The sequence below is a fragment of the Balaenoptera borealis genome (assembly GCF_965194805.1).
Source record: "Balaenoptera borealis genome assembly, chromosome: 12".
NCBI lineage: Eukaryota > Metazoa > Chordata > Mammalia > Artiodactyla > Balaenopteridae > Balaenoptera > Balaenoptera borealis.
In genome coordinates this window covers 23,449,453-23,466,795 of record NC_138869.1, presented here as the reverse complement: position 1 = coordinate 23,466,795, position 17,343 = coordinate 23,449,453, and the positions used below count along the sequence as shown (strand labels likewise).

Sequence of the window (17,343 nt, the reverse complement as noted above, 5' to 3'; positions counted from 1 at the left end):
GTGAGATAGGGAGGGAGACGCAAGAGGGAGGAGATATGGGGATATATGTATAGCTGATTCACTTTGTTATAAATCAGAAACTAACACACCATTGTAAAGCAATTATACTCCAATAAAGATGTTAAAAAAAAAAAAAGTGCAATCCCATAAACATACAAAAACTATTGGTAACTTTTTTTAATGGGCTTTTTCAGGTTTTTTTCTCCCACCAATTACTGTACTATAATTTTTTAAGTTAAAAATGTTTATAATTGATAAAGTTATTAAATATTCTACAAGTGTGTGAGTCTTAATGGGTACTTATTACTTCTAACTTATGTATAACCATTTATTTAACCTTTCTTCTAATGTCGGTGATTTAGGGTATTTTTTATTTTTTGTATCATAAATACTACCCTATCATAAATACTACCGTAATGAACATCTTCAGGTATAAATCTTTCCGTTTGCTTCACATTATTTCTGTAGGTTAAATTCCTCATGATGATGATGATGATGATGATGATGATGTTAAAGATAAGAATACCAGCAGCTAACATTTACAGACCCATATACTCAGAATATTAAATGCTATAATATCATTTAGTATTAAATGATATTATCATTCCCATGTGATGGATGTGTAAACGGAGGCACAGAGAAATTATCTGACTTGTGCAATCACCAAACTAGTAAGTGGCAGTGCAGAGTCATGACTCAGGCCAAACAAGCTGGCTCCATCATTTATGCCTTTAGATGCTCTGCCTTTTCCAGTGGTTATCAAGTGTGCCCTAGCCAGCAGCAGAGAATGGGTTAGAAGCACCAGAAATGCGAATTCTTGGGCCCCATCCCAGATCTACAGAATAAAGTACTCTGAGGGTGGGTCCTGCAATCTGTTTTAAGACGTCCTCTAGATGATTCCCATACATATAAAAAGTTTGAGAACCGCTGCTGAATGCTATACAATTGCTCAGTAAAAGCGTTACCCTGAATCAAAGGGCGTGACTGTTCTAAGCCTCCTGCTACACAACGCCAAACTGCCCCCAGAATGGGCTACACAAGTTTATATAAGCCACATAAGGGGGTGTCAGGGCTGTATGCATCATTTATTGTCATCTTTGCTAATTTGGTCAAAGATCTTCCAACTAGTATATAGTGTTCTTCAGCTAGAAAAGTTCAAGAGTATGTAAACCTGGTGAATGCCTATGAATAAACATAAAATGACTCTCAGTACCTGTGCAGAGTGCTTTATATGACCTTACTTTCCAAAGTTTCCTTCAGAGCTGGCACTTATAGTGCTGCATTTAAGATATCCAAGAACTAATTCCAGGGACACATTGGTAAGCATTTAGAGCCAAAAGAGGAAACCTTTTCCAAATTAGAGATAGGTTACTAATACACTTAACATTAATTAAACATAGAAAAATCTGGAAACATTTGTCAAAACACTGAACCAGCTAGCAAATCTAATTAACATGCAGTATGGGCTGTAGAGTGTTTTAATTGGGGGCGGGATGCACATGAAACTGTAATTGCAAAATTACACACACACACACACACACACACACGCATACACACACTTTTCAGAGTGAAAGGTGCTCAGGTTTCATCAGATTCACAAAGGAGGGACCTTAAAAAGGTGAACAATATAACAATCATGGAATTAAAGATATGACCTGGGGCAGAGAAACCCACCCACCTGGAAGAGTAAAGAGATTTTTCACTAATTGGGAGATACTGCAGAATGATAAGTCACCTGATAACAAACTTAAAAGTAGAAACAAACAAGAAGGTAAGAAAAGAAAGAAGAAAGGCAGAAGGGAGAAAATACCAGGCCAATGCATTTTCTAGGAAAGACTGTCAGTTCATAAAAATACCTGGACTGAGTAAAGATCTTCAAATTTGACAACTATTTTAAAATAAGGTACTACGGTTTCAGTTGTTCTAGCTATATGATGAATAGAGGCGAATGAGCTAAAATTCAATATAAAAGTATGTGAAATACGGACACCACCAACCAAATGACCAGCCTTGTCAGCTCTCATCTAATCTCTGGAAATCATACACTCAACTCAGGCAATGGTCTGTGTAAACAGATAGGCCCCGGACCATTTCCTGGAGTCCAATCAACTCAGATGCTGGCATCCAGCATAAAATGACCTCTACTTACCGTATGCCTCCAGGCCTTCCACAATAGAAAACCACCCTTGCTTCTCACCAAATTAAAAATGACAAAATGGCAAAGATACATCTCTTGGCCACTTAGTATCTAAGTCATAAGCCAAATCCACATAGCTCAGTATATACCTTCCATTCATCATCTCCTGATTGAAAGGGTTAAACTAAATCAGCTAGTGTGCACATACTGAGTTACTGTTTCCTCAGTTTTATCAGTGTCTTCAAAAATTCCACCAATACAGGCACAAATAAACTCTTCCTCTCTGGGTTACTGAAGATTTATTGCTTAAATCACATATCTGTTGAATAATCAAGTTGCATCTCTTCCACAGCTTATCTTCATGTGCTTTGAAACTGTTACTACTATTTAATGCACATGTTTATGTCTTGTTCTAGTCCAATTAGCTCATGAACTTTACGAATGCAGGGAGATATTTAGGACATTTCTTTGCATCTTCTAGCCAACCAAGAGACTACGAACATAAGATATGCTACTTTTTAATGCTAATTTTCTTTGGTAGGAGAACCACGGCCAAAGATGTCTGCTCTTCAGGTGACTCTTTCAGTGTCCCACCCTCCATTTTCTTAGTAGGCTGGCTGATTATTCTTCTAACCACCAATTTTGCCGAAACTTTTCATTTGTAATATGCGTACAGTTAAAGGATTAGAAAGCAGCTCTGCAGGTATGATGACAACTACCCGTTAATTTACCATTTTAGAAAATGCAAAGGAAGTCTTCAAGTATGAGATATATACATATATATGGATACTTCAGAAAGAAAGGAGGGAATGATCCTTCAGTTCTGTTACTGGACAATAAGAGTAGAAGGTTCTGGAAGGCAAATCTTGCGACGTCTGCCATTCACTAATCCAGGGGGTCAACGAACTTTTTCCGTAAAGGACCAGGTGATAAGTATTTTAGGTTTTGTGAGCCATACATTCTCCGTTGCAAGAACTCCCCTCTGCTGTGGTAGGGAGAAAGCAGCTGTAGACCAGAGAAAAAAGGGGCATGGCTGTATTCCAATAGAATCTTTATTTCAAAGAATAGGCGGTAGGCCAGATTTGGCCTCTGCCTTAGTTTACCGACCCGCAGTATGGTCTGCAGGCTCAAGACAGTGCTCTGTACCTAGAACTTACCCAATAAAGGTAATGGGTAATGAATGGCTGAGACAAGTTTAAAATAATTCCAGAACGCAATCTTGACAATTATAATTGTGAATCACTACATTACAGGATATCATCTTGACAATTATAACGGGGAATATCGCATACCCAGTTTATGCATGATGCTTTCTTTCCCTCTTACAGCATATTAATGGTACAGTAAGTCTGTACATAAATGCCCATAACATATCCGTAGAATACACGGCACAAACTTTGTGTTTGTAAGACAAGTGTAAATCTAACAAATCAGCAGATCATGATACAAATGCATGTTGCCAAGGCATTTTCACTTAGTACCTTGGCATGTTGAATTTCTATTGCGTGGAAATGGAAATATCACCACGAGGAGGGAAAAAAATGAGGCAAGTTAAGTAATATTATCACAGTACTATTTATCATACACATTAGGACCAAAAATAGTCAGGAAAGAATGAGCATTATGCCATTCTCTCCCAGTCTTTAACCTTGAAAAGGGTGTTGAGTTCATAGAGAGGATAACAGGAGTCAATACAAGAAGCTATAAAGATGGAACTACTTCTTACCGTGCAACCTTGAAAAATTAACACAATCATTACAACAATAAAAGGCTACTTTTGCCGTGTTCTAGGATGTTACGCCTTATTTCATTAAATTTTTCCAAAACTCTTTCTTCCTTTGGCTCTGAGAGGCCTGGCTCTGCTGTCGAGAAGCAAAAGACATTTTACGCACAATTTTCCCTCCACTAGAAAGAGGTATATTGTGCCCTTCAGTGAACATAAAATTGATATTATCATCTCTTAGTTTATATCTCACTACTTAACCTTCAGATTAAAAGTTATTGGATTTGAATGACTAAGACATCATGTCACCTTCCCTTCAATGTGGAGAGAGGGGTGTTGGGGGTGAGAGAAGGTACAGTGATAAAAACACCGATTTCAGAACAGCTGACGCTTTGCCACTCTTGACAAGCGACATGATTCTGACAATTACTTATGGTTGCGTGGATGAGAAAGGGTGTAATAAACAGTCTACTTTAGGAAACTCTGCGGAAGATGAATATGCATCAGGAAGTTCATTTTATTTTGGGTACAGTCTCAAAGGCACAGTCTAAAAATGGGGATACAGAGTTAATTCAGGGAGAACCTTAGGGTTACCAACTTCACAAAATAAAAAATCCTATCGCCTCCAAAGTCAGTATTTGCACTGTCAGTTTATAAAGAAGATACTGGAAAATACTCTCTCGAGAAGGATTAAAGAGAACAGAGCTTCCTTCCCTCCATCCACCTCTACGCAGGGCTCAACTTCAACTCACAAACAAGCCTTGCTCTCCCTCAGCAGTTGAATCTATACCCCCTAAATAGGTCTTCCAAATAGCACCAACTGTTTAATAATTACACATTGTATTTTTCCAACAAAGGAAACACAACAGGCACTCCCTTCACCTTAAAAAAACAAATTCATCTAAGAAACCTGTGTCAATATGAGACACTTTATCAAAGATCTAACTTGGTAGTTTTGTTCTCGAAGAGAGATAAGCGCATTCCCTGATCAATAGGAACACAAGCAGTTTATCAGCACTTCCCATGTGACTTTTGGAAGATATACTCATTGGTAACTGGCAGAGGCTAAAGGGAAAATATTTGATAATTTTAATCTGAATAAACACATACAATCAAAGTAGCGAGTTTGAGTGACATAGGAGGGTGTCTTTTTTTTTAAACAGCCTTGAAACAAAAGCGGGACTTTTCCCAAAGAAATCCACCCTTTATTTACAAATTATGTTTGTGCTTTCTTTATCATATCATAATAACCGATTAGTAAGGGGTAGAAAGGAGCTTGGCTTCTCCTCCCGCTGCGCTTCTCTCTCTGTTTCACGGTGCACTGTTTTGCCCGTCGTTCAGATTGGAAATCTTGAATCACCCCTCCTAACTCCCACTTCTTGATGCCCTCACATCTCCTATTCCAAAAGGCACTGTCGATTTGCCAACATGCCCTTGAACGCTTTCTCGTGACCCAGGCCTTCCTTTCTCTTTCTGTTCCATTCATTCACAGAGGCTAAGAACTACTCTCCGCCAGGTACTGTGCTCTGTGCTGAGGAATGAATATCAGGGGATGAGGAAGGCCTATCCCTGCGCTTATGGGGCTGACAGCTGACCAAGGGCTTCCAAAGCAGGAGGAGAAATGCAGGCAACAAGGCAGGGTCAACAACATGGTGCCCTCAATGACATAAAGGCCAGGGTTGGTGTCCCATTGCTAAATCCAGGACCAAGTGCAATGGCCTTGTCACTATGATTAATCTCTCCAGATCTCTTTCCTTCCAAGCCAGGCCAGGTCCAACCTTCTTTTTTACCTTCCGTCCACCACCTCTTGGATGGCCTTTCTTTTCAGCTTGGAAACCTCCCCTGGCTTAGGAACTCAAGCCTCCCACACACTGAACTCGGTTCAGCTTCTTGCCACCTTCCCACCCCTCCAGGCTTACTTTTTAGGCTCCAGCCAAAGAGACTCCCAAGTGACGCTCCCATACTTTCCCAGCACCTCACATGGCAATGTGGTCCCCACATTTCGTCACACATAGGCGTGACACCATAAAGATGAAATGAAAATAGGCAAACAAATGAATAAATGAACTTCAAGAAGCTGCAAGCCAAGAAACAAAGTTAAGACATGTTTTGCAGTCCATTTAGCAGCCGCCTTGAACCAAAGCTGAGGCCAGGCCAGTATGTGACACTCTCTTCACCACATTTTTGCGTGGGGGGGGGGGGGGGGGAATACAGTTGTATTTCCACGAACCAAATCAAACACAGTATGTAGCAAAGGGTCTCTGGAATGTTACAAGTAACACTTCATGATTACAATAGATTTGAGTTCAAAGACCAAGTGATGAAAAGAAACTTTCTAATATGGGGTTCAATTCCCTATATAAACTTCCTTTCTCCTGCTCCATCCACCACTTGCATTTATATTGCTATTCTACTTTGTCATAAAAGCAGTCACCTTATAACCCTTTTTATCAAGCAATCTGTGCACTACCTAAAAGGACACTAGACTCCATCAGGCGAGCTATAGGTTTACATTACACAAACATACCAATTCTGCCTGTTCAGCACTAGTTGTCAATAAAGGCAGGCACTTGCAAAACAGCAAAGTAGGTTGCTCGCCTTCAGAGAACAGATAGGAGCCTGCCAGTTTCGCAAAACAAACTCTTTGCAATCACTGAAGCTAATCTGTCAACAAATTACCATTAAAGTCATCCCTCCTGAAAGTTCAAAAAGAGATTTCTGATTAGACAAGAGATAGGGAGTATTTTTTTTTTTTTACTCTTATTATTAGCTCACAGGTCAGGGCTGAAAATTACCTTCTCAAAGTAGCAATGCCTTTGCTCCAAGTCAAGAGGGTTACACTTCACTCATAGTGAAATGCAGCATCTGGGTTTCTAGTACTACACTCTCTTATGTACACGACTCTTTTTTTCTGGGCCATCTTAATTTTCAATGGAGAGATTAATGACACACAACTGTTCAGAAATCAGAACTTGAAAGAATTTCATACAAGGCTCACATCCCGAGTTACATAAATCTTTGACAACAATATTTGGATGGAAGGCAGACCTAAACAACAGAGTAGAGAACTAAATTTAGCATTCAGGGGGAAAGATGCCTTTTCCAGAAATAGCCACAAAAGGAATTGAGAAAAAGTGCAAGTCTGTTATTGTTGTGGCTGCTTTTTCTTTATTTGTCGGAATTATCTGAATTCCTGTCTGTTTCATTTCAATTTGTTTGATTTTCGCTAACATTTCGGTGCCATTGATTCCTACAAAATATTTTTGACCATCAATATTGTCTGTAATATTTGAACTCTACCTTGTAACCCAGAAGAGGCTATCTGAGCAGGGCAATTCCTTTAAAGTGTTTTAATTTTATAATTTAAAACTATAGCTTGGGTCTTCATCTATGAGTGAAGGAAGGCACTGGCCCCTATCACAATCCCCAGCCCCATGAGGGCACTTAATAAAGATGAATAATCTCTTCTTCTTCTGTACTTTCTTCTGAAAGCTTCCCTCTTAGGATACAAAGATGCTGACCATCTTTACCCTTCCAATGGCATCCAGAGACCCTCCCTTTCAGACACAGTCCCTGGCTGCTACAATGGGAATTTGAGGGGGGTTCCCTACAAAGTTCATAAGCAACCTTTTTCAAAGAAAAAGAGAATGGTAAGGCTGAACTGGCCACTGACACCTCATCTTTGCACCTACAGATACACACCTAATCACCTGGGCTTCCCTCTGTAGAAGGGTAAACAAGCAAAGGGTGACCACTGGAATTTAACACGGTCCCCCACAGAAAGATGGGGGAGAATGAGAAACAAAGGGAGGGCCCCTATCATAAGACCTTACTGCCCATCCAAACACTGACAGCTATTTCTTCCAGGCATTGTTTTCTACAGAGGCACTGAAAATTTGAAATGTCGGTAGGACATTCTCCCTGTTCTGTTCGATAACCACTAGTAACTTCAGTCACAAAAACTAAAGGAAGGGATTCATTCTGCCATTTTGACAACAAAGAGAAGAATTTCTGAGCGTCTCTGGTCCTGTGTAATGACTCATCTTTTACCTCCTTCAGTGGCTCAGTGGCAAAATTCAACCCAGTGTATCCTCCTCCTTCTCGTTCATGATTTTGCAGAAGCTCCCTATCCTTTCTATTTCTTTTACCTCCTTAATAGTCATTGACTGTTTTTTTTCTTTTAAATTATTAACATGAAACATGTACGTCTTTTGGGCTAAAAGGTCCAATACCTTAAACCAAATGTCAAAGAAGCAATATGAAGTAAACACATCACTTGTCCACACTCTCCAAATAATATATCTTTGAATTCCATATTTAGTTTATTTTTTTTAAATGTTCTTCTCACAGACTACTTGTAAACTGCCCTTCTCATATAAAACGACAGCCATACCTCAACACTCTAGCAAGCAAAGCTCTCCCTACACTGATTTGCAGACAATAAAAGTGCCAGGTGGTACCAAAAAAAAAAGAAAAAAGAAAAAAAAGAAAAAAAGCCCATCATTAAATGGAATGTTGTTAAGAAATAGCTGTTTTATTTAACAGCTATTCATTTTTATTGAATAAACATTTTCTAGTATGCATTCTGTTAATTGACCTGACAGCATATGCTGTATATGGAGAAACTTCTAAACATTATGCTCTATGTAATATGCTTATCTGAAAAAGCTCTCATTTGCAGCAATATGGAAATAAAATCCTGCTTTCTAAAATTCAAGACTTTTAAAATGCATTAATCCACACAGTTTGTGAAATTGCTCTGGACATTTTAAAATCCTTTCTTTAAGAAAGAAAGAAAAAAAAAACTTTAGTAACTGGTAATAGTATTTGTTGCTGAGTTTCATAATGGAGTAGTCCATATCCAATACAGAACTTTCACGGACCTAGAAATGGGACAGGGATAATAGGAAATAAAAAGCAGTGATGGTACTGGGTAAAGAATTATTCAATGGCTAAAAGAAAATGTTCGGAAGCATTATCAAATTATATTATTAGAAAACTATTGTTATAAGAGTTTCATGCCCCAGATATAAGTAGAGTTGAAACATTACAGAGATAATACATTTAGTTTTGAGGAAGGAAGACAGTTTGTGAGTGTGTGGGAAGGCTCCTCCAGCTAATGGTAGCACCTCTCCTTGGCCGATGGCTTCTGAGTGATGATGGCAACTTCCAGAAAAGAATCACCAACTCCACTGCCTAGAGGGTACAAGTCAGCAAAGGTACTGGGTGGGAACTCAGGCTGACTGCCGGGCTATAGGCTCCCTGACTTAGTAGCAATTCATCTCCCAACAATCATTACCCTTGTAGGAATATTGGCCACGGTTACCAGATCTGCTGATTTTTCAAGAGAAAATGTAAAAGCCAGATTTCTCCCATTTTTCTAGGTGGTCAACAACATAATTAAACACACACACACACACACACACACACACACACACACACACACACACAAGTCTGTCTGGACCCAATTTAGCCAACCTATAAGACCAAACCCAGCACAGAAGTCACTCACTTCACAGCGAATCTTCGTGAAAGCTCTCCATCCTGAAAGGGCACTTGCTCTCATTCGTAATTATCTTTGGTAATATCGATCAAACATGGAGACGCTTGCATTTATGTATTTTAAATCCTGGCACTAGGTAAAAATTCTCCCTATATCGTCAATGATCGTACTGGTGCAACTGGAAAATCCTAGAACATTCAGTTTCATACACAGCATAATTAACTCATTTTTATACCAAGTCCTTTTAAGCCAGATCTTTTTGTTCCATGGACTTCTAACATATTTTACAGTTCTAATTCTCTTCCACTGTCCTACATTAATCAAAGCTGTAACCCCTGTTGTCTTTGTACTACAGAGTCAGAATGTGCCCCTGGCGAGGAATGGGGGAAAAGTCAACAGGAATTAAATTTCAGTGCAACTGTTTACTCAACTGTGGCCTGCAGTTATTGAAATTTTATCCGTGGTTTTGTGTGACTACCGCAGTAATGAATTCAGCATGGCTGTGATTTTCTCATTGCTGGTATTCTCACTTCAAGTAAAAACCTGTAGAATAAAAATGACGAAAACAACCCACGTCCATCACGCTGACGTTCGGATTTCTCCAAACTGTTTAATTGTAGCAGTTTTCAGTCTGTTAGAAAACTGAGGATGCGAGTCCCGTAAAACTTTTTTCAATCCTGTCGGGGTTTTTTTTCTTATTTCATCTACAGATTTTCCTTCCCCCCAACAACCTGTTAAGAGCCTCATCATACACTTAGGGAAGTCACACAGCTGTCAGTATTTTATTTTAAAAGACCAAAAAGGCCTGCCAACCACAATATGTGGGGTTTTAGCCACAATGATAGACCCAACTGCTTTTTTCCTTCCCAAAACATATCCTTGGCAATTAGAAATAAAATTGTTATAAAAATATTAAAAGCACTTTGAAGCACAATCAAAAGGTGTTGACTTTTATATCAATAACCCATAACAACATAGTTTCCAAAGTGGTCACAGCCGAGATACAGAGGGGAGACATGAATAACTAATTTTGCTACTGATGGTTTTCAAGGAAGATGCTGTTAAAATGCATGTATACAACTTTCTTCTGTGAGGTTAACTTGTGGTTGCTGTTCGTGGGGTCAGGCTGTGTCTGTGTGTGAGTGTGTGTGTGTGTGTGTGTGTGTGTGTGTGTGTTGATGGTATAAAAGTAAAGTTTTTGGCTGGCTTACGACTTTGAGATAGTGGATGATTTTCAGTTTTTCAAATAAAAATCAGAAGAAGTTAATTTTCATTTATCCAATTAACATACTCTAAATACTAATTACTCGGGGTTCATACCACATCAGTCAATAGCCCCACTTCAACCGCTCCATAAAGAAACAGTTGACCTTGGCCTCTGTATGGTAAGGGCACAGAAAATGGCAAACCAAATGACCAACTATTTATTCTCAACAGAACCATAAACATCTGAGAATATCAAATGAACAAATACACACACAAACACATGGATACCTTTCTACCATATACTGATAGTTTTTGTCAATAACCGCATTGGGTGGAATTTGGCCATTTGCACTAATCCAAGTACCCAAAGTTTATACACAACATACATCATAAATCCCAGCTGATGTGATGCCCAGGAAGCAGGCACTACCGGATTTGAGCTGCCACTAAAAGAGAGATCAAATCACTTCAAGTCCTCTGAATTAAGACCTTAGCTTGTCTGTTAGTTTCCTTCTCTTTCTCTCTGTTGTATCTTTCCCCGACAGATTCCATTGTCTCATGCTGGTTCCACCAACTTCTGATAGACTAACAATCTAATGGTTCCTTATTTGTAAAAAATTCTTAGTAAGGAGAAAATAATCCATGTTTTAGAGCCTGTCAAAGCCTATATCCCTAAAACAAGGAGGGACTGCCTTGGCTTCTCTGATACAGATTCCAAGAAAATGGTTTGAGAAAAGGTTTGTGTTTTTCTTTCTCTTCCCTCAACCCCCAACAATTTCTGTTTCACTCAGAAAGTCCAAAGATGCACCATTCTTTTTACGCCTTTTTCCAAATGGCACCATTACTTTGTACTGAATAAATGAATCAAACACTAAAATGCAACAAAAATCATCCGTTAGCATTAACGAAAACAAACAATATTTCCTAATTACAAGAGAGGCTGGGAAAACAATGCTTATCTTCAAGCAAATGCTATTTACTTATTTGAATCTGCATCAACACTGGCCACACAATGCCATTTTCTGGGTCACACCCTTTACCATTTGGAAATATTTTACCAGTCACTCCCAGTTACCCACTTAAATGCCTACAAAGGATATAACACAATGAGTACATCGCACCTTACGTGCATTTTGGGGAGCCACCATTAAGAGAGAATTTAAAACATTAACAGGATTTAGTCACATACCAACTGCCATATGTATGTAGGAAACATCTGTAAGTGGCCCATCTCCCTAAATTCCTCCAGGTAGCAGCAAGCAGTTTCTCACACCGATGCCTATGTTATTGATGTCTTGTTATCTACCCAATTCTGCTTGGGTATTTCCATTTATTTCTATTCTCCTAAGTCACCTACTTTTCTCTCTTATAGCCCTCATTTCTCTTTTACCCTTGATCCCTTATTTTGTTTCTCTCATCATAAGGCTTAATAAGCCTATGTATCTATTTTTTGATTCAAGCTCTGGGAACCATTTCTCCAAAGATTTGTTTTATTTCAAGTAGTTAAAGTTTAGGCTGACGCATTAGAGGCTCAAAGGAAGTGGCCAGGGGTCCACCCAACCTCATTTTCAACCACCATTCCCCAAGACAGAGGGGGCTTCCAAGACTCTACTTCTCAAGCCCTTGGCAGTTCCGTCTCTTAAAGCCAGTCACTGGGGCCCTGGTGCGCTAGTGGCTTCAAAGATTCTGCTTACATTCGGAGAGCCGGTGAGCGCCAGGCATTCGCAGCGGTCAAACGTCAGGGTAAGCGGTAGCATTGGCACCCACCGCCCTCCACGGCCCCCGCTCCAGAGCTCAGTACCTGCTGCTGCTGCACGTGGGCCAGATCGGCCGCCCCCACGTCCACGGCCGGCGTCTCCCCGTTGGGCCGCCCTTCCCGGAGACCGCCGCACTCTAACAAGTGGTTGCCGCCGCTTGACCCATTCTGGATGGCTGAACCGTTACTTTTCGTCTCAGTCCCAGATTCTTGCATCATGACTCAAAAACCTGGTAGAAGGATTTTTAGGAGGGAGTCGGGGAGAAAGAAAAAAGCAGCTGTTAGCACAGTTGTTATACATTAGGAGAAGGGCCCTGCCTTCAGTGTTGCCAAAATCTGTAAACAGTTGTCATTTCCTTTCACTCACGTTACCCCTTAGAAATGGTCCAATTGCCTAGTTTTTGAATACAGAACTGTATAGCACAGGGAACTCTATCGGTATTCTCTAACAGCCTAGACGGGAAAAGAATCTGAAAAAGAACAGATGTATGTATATGGATAACTGAACCACTCTGCTGTACACCTGAAACTGACACAACATTGTAAATCAACAGTAGTCCAATATAAAATAAAAATTAAAGTAAAAACTTGAAAAAAACAAATTCAAGTTTTACTAGTATTGTTCTCTGTATGTTACCTTTTTCCCCTTAGAAAAAAACAATTATTTTCAGGTGAACCTAGAATTTATGGTTAAGTTTCTGTGATTATATCTGGATGCTTTGCTCGAAAACTGGTAAGTCATTCTGTTCAGCATATTAAGTGTAACATTAAATTTTAGTATACGCAGGCTCTGTGTGGTGTGTTACACTCTTAGAGAAATATTCTGCAAATTCAGGCTATCAGAAGATGACGCACATTACCAATAGGTCCCCTGAGGTAATCCGTGCTGAAAACCCTTACACTCAAAACCCAAAAAGCATTTTACAGATTCACACTCCTTGGACTCATTCAGGTACTGAAACTCTTCAAAAGTGGCCTTTCCAATAAGATAGGCCTCTTTGAGGAAGAGGGAAAAAAAAACTCCCCACTTTTCAGAAGCTAAACAAATTCAGACTCTTATCTTTGCCTTATGGTTAAAATTCTCCTGAGAATTCCCATTCAAAGAGGTGTTTCTCATACTGGATTCCTAACCTCTAGCTTGGTTTAAGGCCTGAAAGGTCTGGGCCTCTTACGTTTGTTTTGGAGAAAATGTTGCCTAGGCAGACCAAAGAAAAGTTCTGAATCTGAAAGTACTAAACATCAAATTTAAAAAAAGAGAGAGATATACATAGTAGTCCCCCCTTTATCCAGAGGGGATACGTTCCAAGACCCCTAGTGGATGCCTACTGAATCCTATATATACTATGTTTTTTCCTATACATACATACCTAAGACAAAGTGTAATTTCTAAATTAGGCATGGTAAGAGATTAACGATAATAACTAACAAGAAAAGAGAACAATTATAACAATTACTATAATGTAAGTTATGTGAGTGTGGTCTCTCTCTCTCAAAATATCTTGCTAGACATATTTAATGCCTTTTCCATCTTAAATAAGCACTTATCACGCACTATGGCCATAACTTTGGCCGCTCCAGGTATGACAGCAAAACTAGCATGAATTTCTTTTTCCTTGATTCGTTCTTCCCACAGATCTTAGCAACTTCACCACATGATTTTTTTTTCTTTTCTTATTACGTTGAGAACTTTCACCTTCTCTCTTAAAGGAGGCAATTTATGGCTTCTCCGTGGCACATCCAAATTGCCGCCATCACTAGTCTTGCGCTTTGGGGCCATCATTTAGTAAAACAGATGTTACTATTTTACTTAAGGTGTAACAGGTGAACACGGGCACTGTGATACTAAGACACAACCAAGATGGCTACTAAGTGACAAATGGCTGGGAAACGCTGGATAAAGGGGTGACTCCCAGTGGGTTGGAGCAGGATGGTGAGACTTCATCACGCTGAGAATGGCGTGGAATCTAAAACTTAAGAACTGTTTATTTCTGGAACTTTCCATTTAATATTTTTGGATTGAGGGTAACAAGCCTCAGAGAGCGAAGCTGTGGATGAGGGGCACAACTGTAAGTCCAAGACAAGTCGCTAGAGAATGTGGCCTTTGTGTAAATACATTTCACACTCCTGGTTGCTCTCTGGGTACAAAACCATGATCCCAAGGAGCCAATTCAGCTCTCAGTAAAGATGTCCAATTATGACAAAAGACAATAGTTGCTAATATCAATTATGACAAAAGACAGGTAATATTTGCTAATATCAATTGTGACCACCTATCGATCACCAGTGTTGTGCTGGTCCCGACTGCAGGCAATGTATATGTATTCTCCTATTTAGTTCTCAGGACAATTCCTAGCCCCAGTTTCTAGATGAGAAAACTAAGGCTCTGTGAGACTTATTTTAATTTGCCCAGTAAATATCATAGCTACTAGTGGTGGAACCAAGATTCGGACAAATTCAGTCTGACGTGTTTTCTTGAAGTTGAGGTGAGGTGGGGGAAGGCAAACAGTGAAGATGCCAGGGTCACACTTCAGGTAGAGAGGCCAGAAAAAACAAGAGTCACTAAAGGAAGATGGCAGCTCAAACGTCCAAGCTGAGAAATGCCCGTATAATTAAGACTTTAGTAAAATGTGAAACGCCAATCCTAGATTAAAAGGGGGGAAGATAAGTTGGTTGGGAGATTGGAATTGACATATACACACTACTATATATAAAATACGTAACTAATGAGGACCTGTTGTATAGCACAGGGAACTCTACTCAGTGCTCTATGATGGCCTACATGGGAAAAGAATCTAAAAAAGAGTGGATGTATGTATATGTATAACTGGTTCACTTTGCTGTACAGCAGAAACTAACACAACATTATAAATCAACTATACAATTTTTATATTAATAAAAACTAATTTAAAAAAGAAGGGCGGAAAACTTCTAAACAAACTGATTCAAATCATGGAAAGACATATGTACCACCAGTGTTGCAGATTTCTCCCCCCACACGTGAAATATGTGACAACAGGGAAATTTAAACACTCTGGGCATCTTTAGAGGAGGTTGCCTTCTTGCTAGGATTGGTTTTAAGTCTCTTTTCTATAAACTCGTACAAAAAACAAATGGAAAAATTAAAGCAGAAAAATTCCTATCTGTCTTTATTTCCTTTCAGTGCATAGTATTACCCAACGTAACTACAAACTTCATAAACCCAGAAGACATATCTTTTTTTAAAGTTAATCCAATTCTGAACTGGATTAAGAATGGCATTTTTTGTTAACAGGTGGGAAACAAACTCAGACACAACAGCTGATTCACTCTCGTCTCTTTAGATCAGATATTTCAGTGATTATAGTCCTTTAAAAATTGTGTTCATATTCTTACTGTCTGCAGCGTAAAGAATCTACCAAAAAACAACTAAAACTTTCTCCGGTATGCAAGAACCAGGCAAAATGCAAGTACCTAGTTTATCACCCAAAAATAAATAAATAAATAAATTTGTCAAACGTAGGTACTTTTCCCCCCAACATTTTAGTTTCTCTGCCACAAACTTGCCCATATATATAGAAGCTTAGGAAAAGACAGTGTTCAGGGATTTAAGGAAGAGAACAGTTGTCTTACTGGTGAGCAAGGAAACCCATTTAATTATTAGGATATATCACAAGCATAGCTGAAGGAAAAAGAAAAAAGTTTTTAACCTTCCACAAAGCCTATCCATTACAGGGGTTTCCCACCCCACAAAGACAAAAGCACTGTCTATACCTAAACTCTATACCTGCCCTCAGAATGGGGCATATTTAGCCAAACAGCCTGTCCTCAGGGGGCAGAGCTACAGGTAAAATGCTGCTTTCAAACCACGTGACCATCAGGACCCCAGACCTGAAGACAGGTGTCGGTCGAAGAGATCCCGCTCCTGTTTCCGGAGTTTGACACCATCATGGTGGGTGGAGTAAGAACTATCCCCAGTGCACAATTTGATGAGAAGGGTTTGGTCCATGCAGTTCCAAAGAAGACTGCCAAGTCCTCCAGCACAAGTTTTGCAGGCATCAAGCCAAGCAGCTTGGCTTGCAAACCAGGTTTGTGAGAGTGCAGGCTTTGGGACCAAAATTGCATAAAGGATTATTTTGGTCCGAGGATGTCCTTAATTAGTCAAGTGCTAACAGTAGTATGTCAGTTGGAAGATTTAAATTTTCCCATAATCTCCCACACCAATCAGGAGAAAACAGGTTTTTTGAAAAGCACATGTGAAAAATGAGGAGTGTCAATGTCTAAGAACATTTCTAACAATATCTGGGCTGGCAGTTTTTCTTTCTATGGAATGTTCCAAGCCATTTAATAAGCCTTTATATCTGTGTCATGCTGCACAAACGACAAAGCCCTCTTATGTACTTTTCAAATGCAGAAGAATTCTCTGAGGGAGAAAAAGCGGGGAATGCTATTCCCATTTTACAGGTAAGAAAACGAAACCTCAGCAGGTTAAGGAAGAGATGCCGCCAGAATCGCTCCCCCTTGCAGACGTGAACTTGTCTGTTCAAAAAATGGTGAGAGAATTTCCAGTTTGCAAAGTCCTGTGCTAGGTGGTGACGCAAAGTATATCGAGGGAAAGAAAACAAAGTCAAAACCCAAAAAGACAACAATGAGGGTGGCAGGTAGACAAAGAAAAGCATCTAAAATACAAAGCTGAAAGTGTGAGCATTCTTTAGCGAACCACTGTATTTGTCTCTTTCTACTGAGTTTTACAATTTTAGCATCACCTAAAGCAAGTCATGGGAGAGGCATCTGTGTTTTCTAACATAGCATGCTGGACCCTCTATTCTTCCGTGCTCGTCCCAGGCACCCAGTGTGCATAACCTCCGCTTCCCTCTGGGACACCCTAGAACCAATGAACTGCTTTGCTCGTGACAAATTGAAAACAACAAACAGCGCACAACCACCCAAAGTGCCTGAATAGGAAAGACATGGCACCTGGAGGGCACGGCCATGCCATACCCACTCATAAGTCCTTTCTGGAGAAACAAAGCCCAACCTTC

At 39.7% G+C, this 17,343-nt stretch overlaps 1 protein-coding gene across 13 annotated transcripts in view; it reads right to left on the bottom strand.

Annotated features, from left to right (window-relative positions):
* Window positions 1-17,343, bottom strand: part of FOXP1 (forkhead box P1) — a 599,574-nt gene that overhangs the window by 218,820 nt on the left and 363,411 nt on the right. For all 13 annotated transcript variants that reach the window (XM_082346185.1, XM_082346181.1, XM_082346180.1 and 10 more), the window contains one exon: window positions 12,371-12,555. In XM_082346185.1, coding sequence (XP_082202311.1) covers window positions 12,371-12,544 — 174 coding nt within the window. In that variant the 5' untranslated portion in view covers window positions 12,545-12,555. The remainder of the gene's footprint in view (window positions 1-12,370; window positions 12,556-17,343) is intronic.